The following is a 23,884-nucleotide window of genomic DNA, read 5'->3' as shown; positions in this document are numbered from 1 at the left end:
TGATTTCTGCGATTGCCATTACGCATTTTTCTTGCGGTTTATGTTTTGGGATTTTTTTTTTTTTTTTTTTTTTTTACAGTTGTTCTTATTAGAAACTTTGATCTGAAATCTCTGCGCCTAATGCAATAACACAGTTGAGCGGAGAGTTACAAAATGTTACAATCAGATAATTCCTCCTTAACCATAGCGGTGTCAGTGCTGTAATTGTCAGCCCCCATAATAAAAGAGTGCAGCTTTACAGTAGAGCGCGATCCTAAATCCACCAGCGGCCGTCTTAGAAAGGGAGAGTCTCCAGTATGCCATTCACCACAAAAGTGGGGAAACTATTTTGTGGTTTGCACAACTATTTGGAAAATGTTAAATACATGGAGGTGGGGGGTGGGGGTGGGGGGTGTTTAACTACGATCTGTGCGAAAGGGCCTGACTGCAGCGCCGAGGAGGAAAACACAGTGTTGTTTCCTATAGTCTCCACAACAACAATTAGATTTAAATATAGAGCGTTTAACATTTACTACCATCTCACAGGGACCTCGCTGTTATGTTCCACCATGACCTCAAGGTTTACTTAGTAAGGTCTGGATCCCAGGCGCTCCCGGTGCAGGGGACAGTGGGTGTTGAGGGGCACCACAGAGGTGCTGATTGTGCACAACTGGCTGGGTGTGTATGCGTGTGTGTGTGTGTGTGTGTGTGTGTGTGTGTGTGTGTGTGTGTGTGAGTGTTGGGGGGGGGAGCGGCTCACAGAGGAGCCGTTAGGCCTGGGCGTGAGGGGCAGGGTGGGGGTTTGCTCCTCGGGTCGGCCACCGGCCACCCCCCGCTGAGCAGACAAGCAGACGGGCATACGTCTCCCCTGGGAGGGTGGCGGCGCGGGACCTGGAGGGTTTCTGGGAATTGTGCTGTTTGAGGGAGGGGGGCCTCATTGTTCCTCCTGGAGGCGCTTTTCGCTTTTTTTTGCCCCTTTTTCTAATCTATGAGATCAGAGCGGCTGCACGTCGGCCGGCCTCGTAGCCACGCCCACGCGGTTATTGGTGAGGCGGCAGTGCGCTGCAGTGGTGACTCCAGAGGTGGACCGGTGGAACCCATCGCCCCTTGGAGCCTTGGAGGAGATGAGCCATCGGCAGCCCGAAATAATGATGAGCATCACATTTCCTGCGTTGACACAGCACTCCGTGACATGTGGAGGACTGTCTTTGGCTTCATCCTGGTTTCCATCAGCGGACTATTTACACCTGGGCGCGGAACACACAGCTACGTGGGCCGATGCTTTTCGTCAACGTGGCTTAAAATATTAATTAAACTTCTCATAACGGTTTATGTTCTGGCTTCGATTTGGCGCAATGACCTCCCTCTCTCACTCGGAACTGCTGAATCTCTCCCAACATTCAAGAAGGGTCTCTTTCGCACTCACTTCTCCCCTGATCTCCAAGTGCTCCATAAAACATGTACAATGGTACCCGTGTCACAAAAACACAACTCCATATGCTTCTTTTATGAAGCATCCTGATTTATACCATGGCATGCAACAAATTTACTATATTCGTAAGCCATACGCCTGCATCCCGATCTTTCCTTCCGTTGGTGTAGTGCACTGCGGTATTGTTTTCTGAGAGGATCATCGCAGAATAAATGAATGTAAATGCAAATGATCAACGGTGGGATTCAGACCTGGGTCCTGGAAGTCCGAAAGCAGCGGCTCTGCCCACTAAACCACCTTCTTCCCTAGTTAACACCGCAAACAAAAAGTGCTCATCTGAAAAGCAAGCTGCTGAAAAGCATGCAGAGAGAGAACGTCCTGAAGGTAGATCAAGGTGCAGTAGCCAAAAACAAACATTAATATCACCCCAGAGTCTCTTCCAGTGCCGTGAGATGGCGGAAACGCTCAAGCTTTGTGTTTAGCGTCGCTCTCCTATTCTTCTGCGGGTCCCCCCTGGATTGTACCTCTTGTTTGGTCCACCTCCCCCTCCTCCCCCGCCATCTATCTGATGGGGAGCAGGCAGTGTAGGAAGTGTTAAATGGGAAGAATGCTGTGTGAGATTTCAGCCGCCCGTGCCTTCCCACAGTGGGACCGCATCAGGCCACCTTCCCCAGCCTGGCTGTCGCGGGCCAAAGGGAAGTGCTCTAATGCCCGAGCGGAGCAGGTCAAGGACATGCAACTGGGAGTGGGTGGGAAATGGGGGGGGGCTGTGCTGGACTTACGGGGTTGATGACTGTGTGTGTGTGTGTGTGTGTGTGTGTGTGTGTGTGCTTCTGTGTGAGCTGAGGGTGGTGGAAGGGTGCACCGCGGTACTGCTCCTGTACCGCAGCGTTAGCAGCGAAATCGCCGCGCACTTCGAAGGTGAAAACTGGACAGGATGATGATGTCATGTCACTGCTTTGGCCTGATAAATACTAAACAGGAAAATAATGATCTCATTCACGCTGAAAGAATTCCCTTTGTTTTCACACGTTATGAGAGACGCTGCCCCTTTGTCCCGAGGAGCGCAGGGCGCTCGATGTGACAGCGCGTCGCACGCCGCTCGCTTCCCCACATGTGTTCAGGTCCAGCTGAGGCTCTAGTAGGGTCTGTGCCCTGGGGCAGCCGGCACTGGACTCCTCCTATAGATCCATTCTGCTCTTGTTGGCATTCTGCTCTTTAGTTGATGCTTTTATCAAAAACAATTTGCACCGTTACCCATCTTTGTGCTGATGTAATGCACATGTTGTATTTTCCGTGAGATGTATGTTGCATCGGGGAAAAGACGCACACAGAGTCTGAAACCGCTTGTCCCAGGCAGGGGGTCGCGGCAAACCGGAGCCTAACCCGGCAACACAAGGCACAAAGCTGGACGGGGAGGAGACACACCCGGCACACGATGCCAGTCCATCACAAGGCACCCGAAGCAGGACTTGAACCCCAGACCCGCCAGAGAGCAGGACCCAGCCAAACCCAATGAGAAAAGCATCTGCTAAATGAAAAAATGTAAATGTAAATCTATGCAGCTGGAAATTATACTGTGCTATACAGCTATTTACCCATTTATACAGCTGGATAATTTTTACTGGAGTAATTAGGGTTAAGTATCTTGAATGGAGAGGGGGTGCGGTGGCGGGGTGGGTTGGACCAAGTTCTGCTCTCCAGTGGGTCTGGGGTTCGAATCCTGCTTGGGGTGCCTTGCGACGGACTGGCGTCCCGTCCTGGGTGTGTCCCCTCCCCCTCCGGCCTTATGCCCTGTGTTATCGGGTTAGGCTCCGGTTCCCTGTGACCCCGTATGGGACAAGCGGTTCTGAAAATGTGTGTGTGTATCTTGAATGGAGGTGCTGCAGCTGGAGGAGGGGTTTGAACCTGTGCCCTTCCACTTAATGTCTAAGGGGCTCGAGAAACATGCGAGAATTCAGAGCGATGAAAAGTGCTGGCTCAACTGCTACGCCACCTCGAGGATCACTTAAATTTAGCAAGGATAAAAAAGAGAAGGGTGGTGCAGCGGGTTGAACCGGGTCCTGCTCTCTGGTGGGTCTGGGGTTCGAGTCCCGCTTGGAGTGCCTTGCAGCGGATTGGCATCCCGTCCTGGGTGTGTCCCCTCCCCCTCCGGCCTTACGCCCTGTGTTGCCGGGTTAGGCTCTGGTTTCCCGCAACCCCGTATGGGACAAGCGGTTCAGAAATGTAAAAAATGAGAATAAACACCTTACGTTTTACACATCACCAGACCAGGCATTTTTAAATCCAAACAATTTAGTAGAAATAATTCTGGTTGTGTCATGTGTTTAATAGTACAACGGCAGGTTGCGTCTTGGGTCACGCGCACAGCCCTTTAACCGCTGCGTTCAGCGGAGGAATTAAGGAAAATACCGTAAGCTGTTCAAAAGGTTAATAATTTAACAAACTCTTTTTGTGTTGAAGTACAACAGAAATAAATAATGGCAAGTCTTCCCTGCTCACTTGGAGCGTATTTATGTCCCCGAAAAAGTGTTTTATGCGCATCGCTACATGTGTTTAAAATTTAGAACATGTACTTTTTCAGACAGAGAAGACCCTTGACAGCGGCAAGATAATGCTTCATTGTTTTGAAATAATCTTGGATGTTGTACAGTCTTCTTTTATTCATTACTGGCCAAGTCTATATCTGTCAAACACATTTTCTGAGCACATTTCCATGGCTTCCCTGTGAATAAGCCTTTCAAGGCACACAAAAGCACATATCTAATAAATACAGCGAAACATGTCAGCCCCGCGCAGGGCCGTTCAAAGCGAGCGACCGCACCGTTGTTCTGTACGATGAGCCACAGACACATGACACGCCTGTTCCTGTGGCAACGCTGCTCGCATGTGTACTGATCCCGTTGTTTGCGGATCAATAAATGTGGTCATATTTGGCAGCAGGAGGCCATAGCAGACAAATTCGCTAAATTTGTAACAGCGCATTCAGGCATCCATAAACGCACATCCGCACCACGGACGCAGGAGTGTACGTGCATCCATTATGATTAACTGTTTTTCCAGAGTGGGGGGCGTGATGGCACAGCAGGTTTGCGCTATGCCTGCTCTCTGGTGGATCTGGGGTTCGAGTCCTGCTTAAAGTGCTTTGCAATGGACTGGCAGCCCATCCTGGGTGTGTTCCCTCTCCCTCCAACCTTATGCCCTGTGCTGCTGGATTAGGCTCTGGTTCACTGGGACCCCACTTGGGACAAGTGGCTTCAGTCTGTGTGTCTTCTTCCAGGGCAACCTCAGGGAGGTCCAGAGTCTATCCCAGTAATAGAAGGTTAAGAAAGTGATGCAGGTACGCCAGTCTACCACAGGGTAGCCACATTCTGAGAGCAATTTGGAGACAGCAATCTGACGTAGGCCTACATGCTTCGTGACTGTGGGAGGAAACCAGGGCAGCCAGAGGAAACCCATGCAAGTTCTACACACAGCGATCCACATTTGAACCCGAACGCAAACCTGCAGCCCAGGAGCTGTGAGGCACCGGCACTACCTGCTAGGCCATCATGGCACTCACAGGTGAAAACAAGTTTTTTTTTATAAAAAGAAATTCTTCCTACTCGGATTCATGTATCTGAGAACTGAGCATTTGGCTCACATGAGTTAGATCTCGGCAAAAGCAGAACTACAGATATGTGTTTTGACACCGGTGAATGTTTGCAAGATGAAATGTCAGATGGAATTTCAAAATGTCAGCGGTGACCGGGAAAATTCATGCTCATCCTTGCCCGAGGAGCTGGACTGAATTCCTTATGCCACCAACACAGAAAATGTACACTGCTCAAACGCAGATAAAGTACCAACATATGTACTTAACCTGCCAACGAGGAGCACATGTTGGCAGCTTATGTACATTTGTAAAGTGGACAAAGCTTTGGCAGAAACATGAGCAATTGGATCATTTTCCTCAAGAATGTAAAATTACTTTCATATTATTCATGTCTCTCCCAAAAGTGAGTGCAGTTTTCTCTGCGAACACAGATTTATTTCTCTGCAGCGAGTGCGGCTGAGCACCCAGAAAAAACGCAGTTCAGTTCTTAAGTTCTCTTCACATCAAAAACTGCAAAGATCCCGCAAAGTTCAATTATTTAAAACATCTATGCAGAGTTATTCACACTTATATGAACTCACAAATCTCACAATTAAAGACTTAAAAATAGTCCAATAGCTCCATTCAAAGTGAATGGAGACATAACTATACCATCAAGCTATTCATATTGTATCTATACATTGTTATACTTATTACACGTACAGCAGTAAAAAGTTCTCATAGAAGGAGGAACATAACATACTAACTGTACCTTTGACAACTGTATGCTTGTGTTTGGAACTATTTGTGTGTCATTGCAGGGAGAAATCAAAAAACGTACATGTAATATATATAATACATACACTGTGTGTGTATATATATATATATATACACACTTTGTTTTATTCTTCCTACTTGAATTCATGTATCTGAGGAGAACCGAGCATTTGCATCAAATGAGTTCTCAGAAAAAGCAGAACAATAGATATGTGTTTTGACACCAGAAATATTATACACATATATTATATATATGTGTATATATATATATATATATATGGGAGGGTGCGGTGGTGCAGCGGGCTTGGCCTGGGCCCACCCTCTGGTGGATCTGGGGTTTGAGTCCCGCTTGGGGTGCTTTGCGACGGACTGGTGTCCCACCCTAGATGTGTTCCCTCTCCCTCCAGCCCTACGCCCTGTGTTGCCAGGTTAGGCTCTGGTTTGCCACAACCCCACTTGGGACAGTCAATGTGTGTGTGTGTGTGTGTGTGTGTGTGTGTGTGTGTGTGTGTGTGTATACATAAAATTTGTTATCTATGTTATTTATTGAAGGGGGGCACGGTGGCGCAGTGAGTTGGACCAGGTCCTGCTCCCCAGTGGGTCTGGGGTTCGAGTCCCGCTTGGGGTGCCTTGCGACGGACTGGCGTCCCGTCCTGGGTGTGTCCCCTCCTCCTCCAGCCTTACGCCCTGTGTTGCCGGGTAGCCTCCGGTTCCCTGCGACCCCGTATGGGACAAGCGGTTCCGAAAATGTGTGTGTGTGTGTATGTGTTATCTATTGCATTTTGTAGTAAGAAATATTTTGAAATTAGGGTTTTGTGTCAGGGGGATGTGGTGGCGCAGTGGGTTGGACTGGGCCCTGCTTTCCAGTGGGTCTGGGGTTCAAACCCTGCTTGGGGTGCCTTGCGACAGACTGGCATCCTGTCCTGGGTGCGTCCCCTCCCTCTCTAGCCTCACGCCGGGTTAGACTCTGGCTCCCCGCGACCCTGTATGGGACAAGTGGTTCAGATGATGTGTGGTTTTGCATCTTGCTTCTTGAGCAGGCTTGACCTCTTCCTAATTCTAGTTTTAACAATAATCCAGAAGATTTATATGCTGTAAAATGGGCTTTGAATATAAGTAAGAAATGTGCAGACCTATTAATAGCCACATTAATCTCTCGGTGCTAAAAAAGAACACTGGAGTTCACTCCTTCTCAAGAAATAGAAGTGGTGAGTAATTCACAGTGACGGCACAGAAAGCAAACACTGAGCACAAGCGGGAGCTCAGGTATCTCCCACGCTCGGCCACTGAAGATCTGATGTTTGAATCGGGGTGTCGGAGGAGGGGTTTCTTGAGAGGCAGGTGGCCTCCACCTAAAAGCTGTGTGTGTGTGTGTGTGTGTGTGCGCGCGCGTGCGTGTGTGCGTCCGTGTCCGTCCTGGGGTGGACGGCTGAGCAAGCACGTTGCTGGTGTTTCCACAGCTGTCACACCCACTAGACTCCATGACGGGGAAACTGAGCAGTCTGACAGCACTGCTTTACCCCCATTTACACTGAGACTGTACGACAGCTGAACTGCACTCCCCTGACAGCACTGCCGTCAGGAGTAAACCTACTAACCAGCCATGCTGCCTGTCCTGACAACTTCCATGAGCTTCCTGCTCCTCGCTTCATCACAACACAGCTGCTGCCATCACTACAAAACCACCAAAAAGTGCAGGATGAAAGCTTGGTTTTTTCTTTGTCATCATTAAAATGGTTTTTCTTACAAGTCGATGATGCACATATTCACGGGGGATACTGCATGAACCTGTTTACAGGCATATATTCAATACTTCCCACATAAACCCTGAAACACTTAAATGAAAATTAATGGTTGCTTTAATTTCACTTGCGCTGGTAACAGTCTGGATTTCAGCATGCAACTGAATGCATATGACCATCACTGTACTGCTGTAGTGGGTGTGGTGGTGCAGCGGGTTTGACTGGGTCCTGCTCTCTGGCAGGTCTGGGTTCAAGTACCACTTGGGTTGCCTTATGACGGACTGGCGTCCCGTCCTGAGCGTGTCCCTTCCCTCTCCAGCCTTACGCCCTGTGTTGCTGGGTTATGCTCCGGTTTGCCGCAACCCCGCTTGGGACAAGGGGCTTCAGTCAGTGTACGTGTACTGCTGTACTGCAAGTTGAAGACTAGTTGATGATGCAGTGACTCCGCAGTTAGCAATCTTTCTTCCCAAATCTGAGCGGTTTTTTTAAAAGGGGGAAATCTTTCAGTCGTTAGTGTTTTCTGGCTGACATTTGAAGTGCTCGAGTTGATCCAATATTCATACATCATCACTGTGAACTGCAGAGATTGATTGTTTTGATTAACGCTACTTTGGGAGAACAGCGCCCTCTATCGTCCCCATTTCATGGCACAATAAGGCTAAAACTACTCTTGGGTGATACAATGACGACACCATAGCAACAATAAATAAATAAATAAATAAATAGTCAAAGGGAACACAGCACAAATGTTGAAATGCATCCCAACTCTTCAGGCAGTGCACAAAGCTGCATAATATTTTCATTGGCAGGGCTACAAAATGAATATAATAAGACATTATTATATACGCAGAGATTTGTCTTTACATGATAACATTTGTTTATTGTGTTACAAACAATATGCCTGATGCTGTTCGTCACAAGTTTTCTTAGCAAGGCCCGAGTTCAAGTCCAGTTAGTGTTACAATAAAAATTATTCCAGTTAAGTATAACTGCTGGAGCAGGAAGCACTTCCTTCACAGTTGTGATGAGTTTGCCAGTTGACTTGGCAGAGAGAAAGAGTTTCCCAAGCTTGTGTTTTCTGGGAGCACTGAGAGGTGGAGCATTTGTCGCTGACCGGTGTTTGTACAGCACTAACACAGAGTGAAAAAAGGGCTGTGTATAGCAAATAATATACAGCAAGGCTATTTTTCCATAAGAAATGACTGCACACATCATTGATGAGTACCAATGTGACATGAATCAAATGACTGAAAATCACATGGATCAATGGATCACATTTTTGCCGGGATTCCCTTTGAGTCTATCTGGGCAACTTAAAGGTGGTTACAATGAATATACAGACGAAATATTGAAAGGTGGGTTATACTCCATAAATGTACACCTTCCATAGAACACATAAAGCAAGAGCACAAGTAAAACATACCTAATAAATAGGTAACTAATTTAACATCGCTTAACACTGTAAGTCGCTTTGGAGAAACATGTCAGCTAAAATGTGAACATTACAGCACTGGAAACTGCTGTACAAAGTTTTATGCAGCTACTCATGTGATGGACATTGGTTCATATGGTGGAAAGAAACAAACTAACGGCAGTAAAAAATGATGCATCTGCATCTATGTCTTTCTGCTAATGTAATGCACACATTGTATCAGCTGTGGAGAAAAGCTTCTGCTAAATGAATACACGTAAATGAAAATGGATATTTTCTACCTGCTCACTTTTTTCACTAATGGAAGAATAAGCACTTATTACTGTATTTACAGTGCTGTTTAAGGATCTTTTGTATACGTTATGACAGCACGGTTAATTGAAGCCCCCCTCATTTACCTGCTTTTGGAAAGTGAGTGCCGTATCATTTGAAGGTTGCATCTTTTAATATTTCACATTTAAATGCGAACTTTCACTTTAAGGTAGCGGCGCTCTCACTTGGTGGGCGGTACTTAAGTGTGCTACACAGCATTTTATTCAGAAGCACCTTTCCTATGTTCATAAAATAGTTTTTTTTAAACAACTTTTTTTTTTTTTTTTTGTAGCTCTTGATTAAAATGCATCCCCCTGACGATGCATCCGTGGGGGTTAAGCGTTTTACAGGGGGACGGTCATAAATAAGGAGCCACGTATCTGCAGAACAAGGTGTACTGGGGCGCCCTATAGCGGGGACCTTATGTACCAGCAATGTGACGTCATGGAGGATTTATCCAATGAGAGCAGCCGGTGTGACAGGGCGAGTATAGTACAGTATACCGTACAGTATTCTGCGGGAAATTATTCACAAGTAAACAACCGGCCCTTGTTGTTGAGGAGCTCGCTGACAGCAACAGCATAACAGCGTCACTTCAGGGAGGTTTGTATTTATATTTCGCATCTTAGTAAAATATAATATGGACATATACGGAAACTGAAAACAGGGAGCTCAGCTGACGCGGAAACGGGAAGAAAATGTAGCAGGAGAATCAGCACTACAGAATGCAACAAAAATCAGACGCAGTTTTCACATTTATTTATGCAGTTTGTAAGGAATCTGATTTTCTTACTTTTTAATAGATTCGAGCAGGAAAACGTTTTGAAAGATTGGCGACTTGTTTTTTTTTTTTTTTGTTCCCAGTTGCACATACCACGCAGAAAAAAAAATGTTAGGAGCGCCGTGAAACAGCGAGAGAGAGAGAGAGAGAGAGCGCGAGCGAGCGAGCGAGAGACGCGCGTACCCGCGCGCGGCCGCCACCTGAAAGCAGGGCCGTGATGAATCAGTGTTTTCTCGTCTGTGGCTGCTGCGCAGGAGCTACAAATCCAGCGCTCCCGTGCGTGCACGGCCGCGAGGGGAGTACGCAGACGCGGAGGCGCGCGCGCTGGTTGTGGAGGAGGCTCTCGAGCGCCCGAGTGGCACGCGCGGCGACATGGCCAAGGACCAGGAAGTGGAGCGCATCGCCAAGAAGCTGGACAGGATGGTGCAGAAGAAGAGCACGGTGGGTAGGCGCGCGCGCGGCCATGGCGGCCACTCTTTGTCCGCTGGACTTTTCTGGAAAAGGCGCTGATACTAGCTTCCCCGCGGCTGACACGTTACACAGCCCCCCCCCGCAGTCCCCCGCGCTCTTTTTATTTTTAAACCACGTTTAATGGTGGGAAGCGACAAAGACGCATTTTTTTTTTTTTTGAAACGACGTTTTGCGTTTTTGTTGCTCCGCTTCACGGTTAAAAAATATTCTTAACAAACTCGTGTTCTTTTTGAGTCTTTTAATTATGTTAATCACGGTGTGTATGTGTGTGTTTTTTTTGCGTCAGGCGCAGATGGGGGGGGGGCGAGCAGCGCTGTGTGCTCAGGTGCAACGTTTCTGGAAAAAAGTCCTGTGCCCTGAGGAAAGAAAACACACACACACACACACAAGAGACAGACGGCGCTACGTCAAATCCAAATAATCTATCTGTCTCAGTTTGTCCGCTGAGTTACTGTGAGCTTTCCCCTCAGGTGATGAGCCGAGGTGCTGCCCTCCCAGGTTATATTTACATTACATTCACATTTATTTATTTAGCAGGTGCTTTTCTCCAAAGCAACTTCCAATGAACTCTATGTAGTGTTATCAGCCCACACCCCTTAGGCTTATTCACCAAGGTGACTTACACTGCTACATACACTACTTACACTGGCTCCCCATGATGTTTTTGTTTAATTCCAGCTGACCGATAAAATGGTGCCTTTCATGCAGTGCTTCTCCTGTTGGTTCCCACTTCGGAACGTAATGGGGCTGAAATCTGTTTCTCATACATCTCAGGTGTGCTGGAAAGGAGCAGTACTGTTGGACTGACTGACTGCACTTTCACAACTGCGTCCCTGTATCCGCACGTGTGTCTTGATGAAGTGCACCTTTTTTCTTTTTGGTTCTCTCTGGGTTGAGGGTCACTTCGCAGAGAAGTGTCAGCTAAATGCGTAAATGTAAATGTGAGCAATCCGGACAGCTCCGTGGCGCTAGCCTTCGATTCCGTGAATTGCGGAGGGCCGGAGGGCTCCTCTCCTTGCTGAGGATGTAGATGACTACATTTATTCATTTAACTGATGCTTTTCTCCAAAGCAACTTACAATGTTGCGCTATTTACAGTCATTTACCCATATATACAGCTGGGTAATTTTACTGGAGCGACTTACGGTAAGTACCTTGCTCAAGGGTACTACAGCCAGAGGTGGGGATCAAACCTGTGATTTTGGGTCCGAAGGCAGCAGCTCTAACCGCTACACTAGACTAACAACTAACCCTGCAAAATAACAATGACGTAGACGTAGAAGAGGGCATTGGTGCTCACCTGCGCCGCACGTCACGCATAATTCGCTCATATACAAGTGTAATAAAAACCACAACTACAAGAAATGGAGGGGGGGTTGTTGTACGTTGTCCGTTATTTACCGTGATGTACTCGCAAGCACTCAACTCGGAGCCGAAGGTATTGTATAGAAGAGCGGGGTCGGGGGGGAGCGCTTCACAACTTATAGAAACTATGAGATTATGTACAGCTCATTCACATTCTTCTTCCAACACAAAAAGAATCAACAGAATACACAAAGTGTTTATTAAAAACATAATTAAAACACATACGGAACAATACAAGGGATGATAACAAAGGTCCCACCGTCCTGCCACTACAGTATTACTGAAATAACAAGTAATAGTTGTTGAGGTATATTAATATGTCGATGTATAATTAACTCACCATTAATTGCTTGGGTAAAATTTGCTCAGCTGAATAAATTAAACGTAGTTAAGTAGCTTAACATTGCACGATGTTTTAGTGTCCAAATGCTAAATTAATTTATAACAGTACCGCTGTTCAATAGTTGGCATTGGTACGTTGCCCATATGTTGGGATGTAAGTATTAGTTGGTTTTTGTTACGGAAGAAGTGTGATGGAAGGAAAATAGCCAGACTCACCACTGAGGGATAAAAACCCTTTGTTTTAGACCCCCAAGCAGTTTTTTTTGTTTGCCTGGACCTCATTAAATAAGGGTTGATTATACTACTTAATTCCTTTTAGTACAGAAGGTACTAATGTGGAAATATTTACAGAAGTGTGCCTAGCCAGTTCTCATCTTTGTTTTATGTTTTTTTTCCCTCCAGGATGGAGCTATAGATTTGCTGAAGGAATTGAAAAACATGAAAATGTCTTTGGAGACCCTACAGGTAACTCATTAATCCAGCCGACACTGAAACTAGTTTATGCCGGCTAGTTATGACTCCTGCAGAAGAAGGCTTATATGAGTGTGTGTTTGGGTTTTTTGTTTATATTTCAGTCCACAAGGATTGGTATGTCGGTGAATTCAGTGAGAAAGCAAAGTTCTGATGAAGAGGTGCAGACGTTGGCCAAGTCTCTCATCAAGTCATGGAAGAAACTGCTAGGTATAGTATAATTTAAAAATTTTAAAAGCACTGAAATCTGGGCAAACTTTTTATGGCTTATAAAATTTAGTTAATCCATTGTAATCAAAACATTAAGATGCATTTCACTAAGTCTAGGCTGTGTACTGGCAAAACACAGCACTTGCTTTCACAGAAGTAAAGGTTAAAAATTTACATTGCACATTGCATTCAACATCTGGTTTTCAATCATCCAGTCCATGAAGAACTAAAACTACTTAAATGGCCTTTCCTCCAACACAGCATTCAGAAATTAATTCTAGAGAATATGAATGTCTCTGAAAGTAGAGGACAAGGCTAGTTTTTTAATGTATATTTATAGTCATACGCCGCTTAACGACTGACCGCATATGACGGTGGTCCTGTAAGGTTATAATGGAGCTGAAAAATTCTTCTCGCCTAAGTGACGTTGTAGCCGTCGTAGCGCAACGTGTTACTTGTGTATTCGCGTTGGTGCTGGTGTAAACAAACCTGCGCTGCCAGTCGTATAAAAGTATCACATACAATTATGTACGGTACATAATACTTCATAATGATAAACTCCTGTGTTACTGGTTTATGTATTTACTTTTTATTGTTATTTTAATGTACTCTTTCTACTTATAAAAAAAGTTTACTGTAAAACAGTTTGCTGTTAGCTGGCAGCAGTGTCATAAATCTCGTGTTTACCATGTTTCTTGACTGCATCGAGGCTATACCATCTAGGTTTGTGTAAATACACTCTATGATGATTGCAGAACAACCAAATCGCCAACAACGTCTCCTTGTCATTAAGTGACGCATGTCTGTATTTATTTTAATTTATTGATTTTGGGCATGGTTTCCTCTGAAACATCTTTAAATGTTAAGTTCATTTTTTTGTATGCCATGTTACTTATCCTGCTGTATAAACTGGTAATTATAATTTTACTGTATCAGGTTAGGGTAAGTACCTTGCTCAAGAATGCAATCGGTGTACCCCTTTGAATTGGTAACGCTTAATTTTAACCACTGTACTGCATCCTGCCCAATGTCAGCGATGGAACCAAGCAAGGAATCATCCATTAAATTATTATTGGTAGTACCTACAGTTCTAGTCCACTTTCAGATAATCTTTGTGTAGCACCCTTAAGGGTTATTGAAACATTTATCATAAATACGGAAAGTGTTGGTGTTATATCGTGGAAACAATAACCTATTGAAAGAAATAATACCAAGAAATAATCCTGTTCACCGTTTGTTCTAAATTTGATATTAAATTTTTTTTTTTTCCCTACAAATTAAATTTTGTTTATGAATAGATCCAGTGGACATAGTGTCATAAGTGGCCATAAGCGTAAAAACTGAATGACGTCCTTCAATGTTTCCAAGATGGTTCGGAAAGCAAACAGGAGGACAAGAAGAAAGACGGTTCTGCTCTGTCATCCACCTGCAAAGGAAGCCCGGGATCAGGTGACCAGAGGTGGGGTTTTAGTACAGTTCTCCACATCTGAGTAAAACCTAAGGTCTGAATTGTACATTTCACTTTTTACTTGCACATCTAGAAGAGCTTACCACAGGCACAGTAAACACTCTACATTTGTAGTGTTTTTATGCCTAGTAAAGTGATGAATAACTCTTACAACAAGTATAGTTGCAAGAAACTGCAAGACCAGTTAACCAAAACTATTGGTTTATTTCTTTTTTGTGTAAAGTCCTGTGGGTCAGTCCTAATCCTGAATTCATTTGAACACCTGACTCCACTTGTCCTCTATTCAAAGTATTATTTAGAGGTTCACATCCTTTTTCCATAAATGTGCCTGATTGTTTAAACAATTTGTTCAATAAAGATAATGTAATGTGAAATGTGTTTAATAATACTGTTTATTAATATGACTTGGGTGAGGATCACATTTTAAGAGCCATTCATGCATAAATTCAGATGATTCCAAAGGGGTAACACTTTTTCTCCAAACTGTATGTTAAATGGCTAATGTGTACTTTTTTCATATTCCTTTAGTTCAAGCAAAAAACAAGAAACCCCAAAGACTCCTACCACCCCAACAACGCCCACCACTCCAAAGATCACCTCCTTCCCCCCAGCACCAATAACAACTGACAGCGTTCGCACCAAGTGCAGGGAGCTCCTGGTTGCAGCTTTGCAGACGGGTGGTGCGTGAATCGGCCCTTTTACCTCGTGGGTTGGCCAGGCTTGGAATTGACAGCTTGCAGTTACAGCTCTTCTACTGCGACTGCAGCTGGCAGAGGAAAGGATGCTTCTTTCCTAGACAGGCTGTGAATCTCCTGATTCAGTTTACTGTCACGGTTGAGCCTGTTTACCCTCTCCTTTTGAGCTCCTGTGCATTTTTCCATTGTCTTGAAACTGCAAGCCTCTACAACTCATGGTGTCAGGACTGGTGTGGAGCTAGTACAAATGCAGATGTGAAAAGACATCTTGTGAACTGTATACATGTTACAATGCTGAATCATCCAGGACATACTGTTCTTGTAGATAGTACTGCATGTTTTAGTGTAACTCTGTACATGTCAGAGAAATGAGTGATAAAGGCCTTTTCTTGCCAGGTCTCCTGGAGGAAATGGCTTTTTCACAAATACTTGAATGTGTGGGGACTGAACTCATTCTGGTTCATTTTACATTTTCAGATGATTACAAAACCATTGGATCAGACTGTGAACATTTGGCTGCACAGATTGAAGAATATATCCTTTTCTTTGATTTTCATTGAAAAACTACTTTTCATGCAGGAATATGCATAATATAAGTTCTCTTTAAAACATGAATGTTTGTCCAGATACTAGAGACATTTCAGTCACTCCTTTGGAATCTTGTGACAAACTGATTAAATTTTTTTATTTTTTTTTTTTTATTTTTTTTTTTTTTGCGCCTTGAGTCTGGGTTTTTTGCTTCAGGATCCTTGAATTCCTGCATTACTTGTACAAAGGGCTGGGTGGTAATACTGCACCTGTTGTCCGGTTACAAAGCTCAGTAGTACCAATAGTCTTGATGATAGAGCTGTTATGATGCTTTCTTTCGGAGCTGTGTGTCAAGGCTAAAAGTACATCCTCCTTGACAGCTGTCCTGAAGCACGCATCTATCAGGAGTTCAAGTCCACAGATATGAAGTACAAAAGCAGGCTGCGGAGCCGAATCTCTAATCTAAAGGACCAGAAGAACCCGGACCTGCGGCGGAGTGTTCTCTGTGGGAACATTCCTCCAGAGCGCATCGCCACCATGACTGCAGAGGTTTTTATTGTTTAGGTGGCCTCCATAGTAGACCTTTAGCAGTACCACATGGGTTTTATCCACTGGAAACAAAATTTGTATATAATCGGGAAAGACCTAGACTGTGGGCATTACTTACAACTCCATTTATTTCTTTAGCTGATGCTTTTCTCCACTGCGACTTGCAATTAATAACCCATTTATACAGCTGCTTCATTTTTGTGGTGCAATTTAGGGTAAGTTCTTTCCTCAAGGGCACTAGAGCAGGAGGATTTGAAGCTGTGGCCTTCAAGTCCAACGGCAGCAAACCCCACACTACCTGCTGCTCTGCTGTTCCAGTCAGATAATTCATAATTGTCCGTGTGTTTGTCTGTTGTGGATTGCTCTTTTGTTGCCCTGGGATGCACATTGCTTTGGAGAAAAGTGTCAAATCCATAAATGCACATGTATTAGCTTTCATACCAATTGTGTAGAGAGTAGATTTGGAAGTGCCGAGGGTGATTATACATGCATGTAAAGAATACGGCCAACACGCATTACTGGTGTGTGAACTGAGAGAATGTCCTCTCGGAAGCCTTAGTGCATGTGTACGTCAGGCGTTTGTTTTAAAATACCGCCTTACGGTAAAGGTAACTTTTTTATTTTCAGCAACAGGCACATTTCAGAATAATTTGAGCACCATTTTTTCAAAGTCACTTTAGTCCACGATGAGAGCTTCTTGACCCACATTTACAGTCTGTTGTTGAACGCTTGAAAGAAGTAGACTCTTACTCTGAATTATACAAAACTGGTTTATGTAACTTGTGTTTCTAGGGCTGGCCTAACATCTGAGTCATAGAGACAAATGCTGAAGTTTTAATTCTCTAATTTAGTTTGCAACAAAAAAAGTGATCCTGAACCTGTTAATTTGGATACATTTTAATACATAAACTAGAATTAGTTCCCCAAAACTTTTTTTTTAAATGTATATTTTGGATGTTCAAAATGACTCCAAGGGTATTCGCTTTTTACTCAGTTCTCCGATAGGGCAAAAGTGCCACTTGCATGGTTCCTAAAATTTTTTTTTTTGCACATGATGAGAATAAATTGCAGATGCTTTGGACTGTAGCAAAAGGGCTGCACTGTAAAGTAAACAGTTTTCACTAGTCTGTCAGTGACTCTTGAGTGTCTGACCTCATGTTGTCCCCTGCGCCTCAGACAGTTGGGTGATTTGCTTCTTATAGACTCCAGTAACCAATACCCAGTTTGTCCCATGCAGGAAATGGCGAGTGCAGAGCTGAAGGAGATGAGGAAGGCTTTGACCAAGGAATCCATCCGCGAACACCAGCTCTCTAAAGTGGGTGGCACAGAGACCGACATGTTTGTCTGCGGGAAGTGTAAGGGGAAGAACTGCACATACACCCAGGTAAAAACCTATCCCCGATTCATCTGTCTTTTGAAATTCTTTGTATCCACCTGGCTCTTGTACAATAATGCACCCTGCTACTTTTCACCTCATGCTTTGGAAAGGGATGCCAGACTCAGTTTTGACATCTCTACCAAAGGTCCCTTGCCAGGAAAGTAAGTTACATTTTCAGAGGGGTACAGGCCATGTCCATGCCCTTTACTGGCCACACAGGTAATTTGAACACAAACTTGTTTGCTTCACAATTCAACATTTATGGCTGAGATTCATAGCTGAAATGTATATTGCAATGATCAATATCCATGAAGCCGGTGTGTGATTTCTGATCTTTAACTTGTAAGTAGGATAGTATGCCAGAAGTACCGAAGTTCATAATGCAGTGCTGTCAGTGTAGGCACAGCAGTGTAGCAGGACTGTCTGAGCTGTGAATTTTCAAAGATATATTTTTATTTCAAAATTTTGTCTTTTAATAGAATTTTCTTCCACATTCTGCTTTCTAAAATAATGCTCATTGTTGTGGAGCCTGCATTTCTATGGCCACCCATTAGCTGGCAGTATTACTTCATCATGAATCCAGTGTTCACAACTCTTCTTAGAGTTTGTCAGTGATCAATAATAATTTTGTGGATATAAGATGTTTTTTCAATCATACTATTATAATATCAATAATTATTGATGATGGATGGAAGTGCTTTATTTTTTAAATTAAAAATATGAATGTCTGTATTGGGTACCTCTGCTTAATTTCCACTTAGCACATGCTTCTGCGTGATCAGTTTGTGTGTTGATAATGTTATGTGATGTCTGCCAGAAGGGGGAAGCTGAAAGTATAGTGGTTAGCACAGTTTCAAGGTTGCTGGTTGAAATCCCACTCCTGCTGTAATACCTTTGTTGTAGGGATTTGATAGAGTAAAAAGAACCTGGCTGTATATGCAGGTAGATCATTGTAAAGTTATTTAACACTGTATAAAAGTATCAGGCAAATTGATAATGATCATGAGTTGATGTTGGTCAACGAGTACTGGGAGCAAGTGGTACAAAAACATTTTGTTCTTAGATGTCTATGGTTGAACAACCCTGGGGCTTGTTGTGCAGGTGCAGACACGCAGTGCGGATGAGCCCATGACCACCTTTGTGCTCTGCAATGAATGTGGCAACAGATGGAAGGTAAGCTGGAGGTCATCTGTTTCACAGGCAGCATCGCAGATTCACTGCTGACTCTCCCACTGGCTTCAGTGAGGTTTGTTTATGGATGTTCAGTTTAGAGATTGCACATTGATTTCATACAAATAACTGACTATCTTTTATTACACACTGCTGCAGTCTCATCTGCATAACATCAATACGAAACTAGGTTTCACTTACTCACTCATCAGGGGACGTTTAGGGATGTTGTGGTGATGTTGAGCAGTACCACTGATTGTACCATTAGTCCGCAGTCTAGTAATTTTGCCTTCAATGTGGTATCCTATTTTTCTGAAACTCTAGACCGGTGAAAATGATCAGTATGTGGAAGGTTAGAAAGTAGAGGTAACACTGCTAACTTTTTTTTTTTTTTTCTCCCCCCCCCTTCCACTAGTTCTGTTAAGGAATGGAATCGTTTCAAGATTTGTTCCAAGAAGAAAAGACATGGATAACATTCAACTCAGTTGATTTGTTATAAATGTTTTTTGTACAAAAAAATACTATATATAATGTTTAGAATAATATTGCATCTAATGAGTGTTAGATGTATCTTTTTGCTTTCTACTAAGCACATTACATCTTACACTGTTTTGGTTGATGTAATTATTGCACCTTTTGGTGAGGTAAGCTTAATTTGCCTTCTGAAACAAGGTGTGCCTTTTGTACTATTAGATGGATGTTCTTGGTTTTTCTTGATGTGTTTACTAAAGTGTGTGTGTGTGTGTGTGTGTGTGTGTGTGTGTGTGTGTGTGTGTGTGTGAGTGAGTGTGCTTGGATGCCTTCTGCCAATCATAAATGACTACATTACGTTCACATGTCCAGTTTTTGGAGATATTGTAAATTGCTAAAAATGAGTGACTTGCTGTTTTTAGATGCAGCTTTACATGTACAAAATTGCCTGTTTAAGGTACAGATTTCTGCCCCACCACCCTGCTTGACTGTAAAAATAGGGGTACAATATTCTTACATAGTTTTATTTTGCTTTTTTAATTTGTATGCAAATACTCTTTCATTAAACCATTGAAGGTGGCATTTTTTGAGCAATGTAAGAAACTGAATAAAGTACACTTAGCACCTATGGCTTCCCCAGCCCATAATTTGGTTGGCATAAATAGGGACATGACAAAAGTGAAATTTAGATTTTATCAGTCTGCGGAGTGAGAGATGCTGACGTCTGAATACAGAGAAGCTGTAATTCCTCTTTGCTGCCACTAGATGGAGGCTGTGAGGAATGTACGTTACTCAATCACTGCACCTTTTGTTGTGCTCAGCAAATTTTTTTTTTTTTTTAGGTAATGAATAAATTTGCACAAATAAAGAAAAATGGCTAGTACAAAAATTATTACACTGTTTCAGATCTGTTTTTCTGTCTGGTACATTGATGTGAAAATAAGGTCAAAAGTGACTTGATTTTTAATAGTGTGGGCTCATGCAAGAATAGTATGGCTGATACACTACTAACCACTGATGTGAACAAGGGCATTGGAGTTGTCTCACTTTTTGTTTTTATCATGTGCTGCAAGTCTTTTTTTTTTTTTTTTCTTAAATTTCTTGTTAACAGTTGAGAGTTTGAGGTTCTCTACAGTATTGCCACACCAGTTCCAAAATTCGATTTGCAAGTTTGGTCATGAAAGGGGGAGGAGGAGGTGTTAGGGAACATGAAAATATTTACCAGAAATATGCAGAAACAGTGGGCAGGTAAATTGGCACAAGGGGCTTAAAAGCACAGGTTTAATTTTTCAATTTAGGAATTGAAACATTTGAGGCATAACGTTTGACATGACTGAGCAGCCCTTAAGGGACATAGGTCACTATCGACACCCTTGAGCGTTTATGGGTTCGCTCAAGTGGGTCACTGGTGGGGCCGGTTGGGATGGAACTCTTTGACGTAAGCGGAGGTGACTGAATCGTTGTGTGTGGGGTGTTTATGACTGCTGCCAACAGCGCTGTTTCTGAATATCCACTCTTCTCGTAAAAGCAGGCCTCACACGACAAGTCTGATCACATACCCACTTTTCTGAGAAAGGGATTCTCTCGCCCTGGTGCACAAACACGCTGGAGTTTGAGGGCCGCCGGTGATGGGTGCACGCACAGTAAAGCATTCACAGGAATTTCCAAGGCTTCCAGGCAAAATTTGGTTGTTGCCCTTGTCACTAGGACATAGTGATTCAGTAGTGGGGAAAACAATTATTAGGAAGGTGATTATGAATCGTTGATATTCGGATAAAGTTTTATGCAGCTAGTCGTGTGATGTACAGGGGATCATATGGTGGAAAGTACTTAGTCATGTGTCTGCATCTAAGTCTTCCTGCTGATGTAATATACACATCGTATTTCCTGAGAAGTACGGAGAAACACGTCTGCTAAATGAATAAATGCAAACGTACCGCTGTACGTCAAACGAGTTCCTGGGATCGTAGTCATACTGAAGTTTGTGAGGAAAAGTAAGTAACGGGTAGCTGATTCTAAGGCGCAACAGGAAGTGCAGCGGTGAAGCATGTAGACCTATCTGTCGATTGTTCTAGTTCTATTTACTGCTGCTTTACCCTATATTGATGTTCTTGCAGTGCATTGATCCAGTATAATATACACAAATGTACAAATGGGTAAATTGAGGCAGCAGGTGCCGTAGTTTTTAGAGCTACATTTGGAGTCAGAGGTCGCAGGTTAAAAGATAATAGCCCTGAAATGATGTGGCAAAAATTACCCAGCAGTATAAGCAGGTAAATCACTGTAAGTAGCTTATCACTGTAAATCATGTTGGAGAACTGAGTAAATGTGAGTGTAATACAGAATCAAATGCCTTTGATGGATAATTTAAGGAACCAGCTAATGAGCTTAATTAACTGGCAAGGGAGTTGCAACACAAAACAGGATTCAAAGGGGTGTGTGTCAAAGAGGTATAGAATGTGGATTTTGATCATATCTGCACAAGGAATTAGTAATAAAAAAGGACTTGCATGCCAACATGTAGGTGAAATGTTTGGATTCAATAATACAGGTGAAGGGGGTGTGGTGGCAAAGCGGGTTTGGCTTGTGTCTGCTCTCTGGTAGAGCTGGGGTTCAAGTCCCGCTTGGGGTGCCTTGCAATGGACTGGCATCTTGTCCTGGGTGTGTCCCCTCCCCCTCTAGCCTTGTGCCCTGTGTTGCCGGGTTAGGCTCCGGTTTGCCGCGACCCCACTTGGGACAAGTGTTTTCAGACTCTGTGTGTGTGTGTGTGTGTGTGTGTGTGTGTGTGTGTGTGTGTGTGTGTGTAATACAAAAGACGTGCACGTTTCCTCCCAAAAATGAAACGCATGCTGTTGCAGGTAAACTGGACATTTCCAGGTTCACGTTTCCTTTTTCTAAAATTTCTGATGCAGAGTAAAAATGGTGTACGCTTCTGTTTTCTACCACTAGCTGCCAGTAAAATACAGTCAGGATTTCAAGGTGAGACACTTTTTAATGTTTTCTCCAATTCTCCTTTTCACTCTCCTTTAGTCCCTGAAGAACAGAAAGAACTGCACACTATCAGAACTCAGCACGGTGAACAGGAGCTGGTGAAACTGAGGTCTTTTTTTATTTTCAGTAATTTTTAGATAGACAACTTCAATACTGCTTCATGTTAGATGAAACACCAGTTTATTATCTAACACCTGATGTTTCCAGTATAGAGAGAAACAGACCTGCATTGTATCAACTTGATGAAAACAGAAAAAATGTCTTGCAGCAAATTAACTATAACTTCAGCTGATCCTTTTAACAGATCCTAACCAATGAATAACCTAAAGGATTAAGTTGTAATATGAAGCTTTTATTGGGTGTGAGGTAGTGAGTGACCTTAAGAACAATTCTGAGTTACGAAAAGACTTTGGTCCCAACTTTGTTGATAAGTGGAGGTACGAATATGGTGTGTAAGTGGAGCAGCCTTTGAGCATCGCCCCGTCTGGATGCGCCCTGTCTTACGCCACCATTAGCTGAGCAGGTTTCTGAAAATGATCAAGTTATGTTCCCCTTTGACTATATGGCCTCAAATGGAATGTATAACCCTGCATATGTCTTATCTGCTCGCGCACAGCTTGAATGTCACACGAGACTCACAGTTTGGTGTTTACTGTACAGTAACTGTTCTCCAGAGCAGTGAGAGCAGACGTAGTGAGCGTTCAAGTGCGGGGATGATGTGCAGCGACCCGGGAGTCTGTCACTGGGCAACTGAAGCTCCGGACACAACGGTGCTGGCATCAGCTTGACAGCATTTAGGGTGAGGAGGAGGGGGGGGTTGGTGTATTCCAACATCATAATTCTTAGCCATTCATAGTTCTAGTTTAGACAGGGGAGATTAAAAAAAGGTTTTCGGACGTTCCGAGGCAGGCCACCGTGTGAGAGAGTTTGCCTCGCGTTCGGATGTTCCTCTTCGGAAATGTCCAGGGTGTCCGCAGCGCCTAAGAAAAGATGTGCAAATCTTCTCCAGAACACTGTTATAGGTGAAGACGGCGTCACGTAGAGTGTATGTAGACCGGGGCGGTACAGCGTGGCGTGGGGTCGCGTGGTGTTTCACAGCGCAGACGATCCGAGCTGAAGGAGGAGCCCTCCTATCACGGCCCTGAGCAAAAGGCCCAACGTGGACAACAGGTGGCGTAGCGGTTAGAGCTGCTCCCTCTGGACCAAAAGGAGCAGGCTGTTTAAACTCCTGCTCTGGTACCCTTGACCAGTGTTCTTTCCCTCGATTGATACAGTAAAATTACCCAGCTGTATAAACGGGTAAATAACTCAGTAGTTAAACCTGACATTGTAAGCTGCTTTGGAGAAAAACAATAAATAGTAGTAATGAAAAATTACAAGCAGTTGTATAAATGGGGGGAAAAGCGTAGGGTTAGTTCACAGCTGCCACAGGACAGAGTGTGGAGCTTAAAGGAAGCAGAAAAAGTAGAAACGGACTGAAATAAGACGCATCTCTTTAAGGAACATGAGGTGACTCTTATTTTAGCACGGAACGGAAGCGCGAAAGAGTAAATCCACAACAAAACAGGAGGATTTCTGACAGCGGCACAGCAGCCAAAGGGAATGTGAGGTGGCACAAGAAAAAGGCAGAAAGAGAAAGCGGCATGAGGAGGAAGCACGACGACCATCGGCGCGCCAGCAAACCGAATTACAAGGGCGGCTGATGCAGACAGAGCTGACTGGGACGGCAGTAACTGCCCACAAACG

At 43.9% G+C, this 23,884-nt stretch overlaps 1 protein-coding gene across 4 annotated transcripts; it reads left to right on the top strand.

Moving 5' to 3' along the window:
• The first annotated feature begins 9,693 nt into the window (after nucleotides 1–9,693).
• On the top strand, nucleotides 9,694–20,039 carry tcea2 (transcription elongation factor A (SII), 2). 4 transcript variants are annotated; one of them, XM_029249830.1, is made up of 11 exons: nucleotides 9,695–9,851; nucleotides 10,284–10,470; nucleotides 12,610–12,672; nucleotides 12,783–12,888; nucleotides 14,257–14,347; nucleotides 14,885–15,036; nucleotides 15,529–15,585; nucleotides 15,974–16,128; nucleotides 17,366–17,512; nucleotides 18,608–18,679; nucleotides 19,092–20,039. In XM_029249830.1, exons 2-11 carry the CDS (start codon nucleotides 10,402–10,404, stop codon nucleotides 19,098–19,100), a joined length of 921 nt encoding a protein of 306 aa, XP_029105663.1. In that variant the 5' UTR covers nucleotides 9,695–9,851; nucleotides 10,284–10,401; the 3' UTR covers nucleotides 19,101–20,039. The 4 variants fall into 4 exon arrangements, with proteins under 4 accessions (XP_029105662.1, XP_029105660.1, XP_029105663.1 ...); XM_029249829.1 differs by lacking the exon at nucleotides 19,092–20,039 and having other exon boundaries at nucleotides 9,694–9,851; nucleotides 18,608–19,075; XM_029249827.1 differs by lacking the exons at nucleotides 18,608–18,679; nucleotides 19,092–20,039 and having other exon boundaries at nucleotides 9,694–9,851; nucleotides 17,366–18,085.
• Nucleotides 20,040–23,884: the final 3,845 nt, after the last annotated feature.

This window comes from Scleropages formosus, chromosome 2 (assembly GCF_900964775.1).
Source record: "Scleropages formosus chromosome 2, fSclFor1.1, whole genome shotgun sequence".
Lineage (NCBI taxonomy): Eukaryota > Metazoa > Chordata > Actinopteri > Osteoglossiformes > Osteoglossidae > Scleropages > Scleropages formosus.
The sequence above is the reverse complement of the archived record's forward strand: the minus strand, read 5'-3'. Positions and strand labels throughout refer to the sequence as shown.

Coding starts and splice junctions, on each gene's coding strand:
- tcea2 (XM_029249827.1), top strand. CDS start 10,402: ATGGCCAAGGACCAGGAAGTGGAGCGCATCGCCAAGAAGCTGGACAGG. Junction 12,673..12,782: donor TGTCTTTGGAGACCCTACAG/GTAACTCATTAA, acceptor TTTATATTTCAG/TCCACAAGGATTGGTATGTC. Junction 15,586..15,973: donor GGCTGCACAGATTGAAGAAT/ATATCCTTTTCT, acceptor GTCCTGAAGCAC/GCATCTATCAGGAGTTCAAG.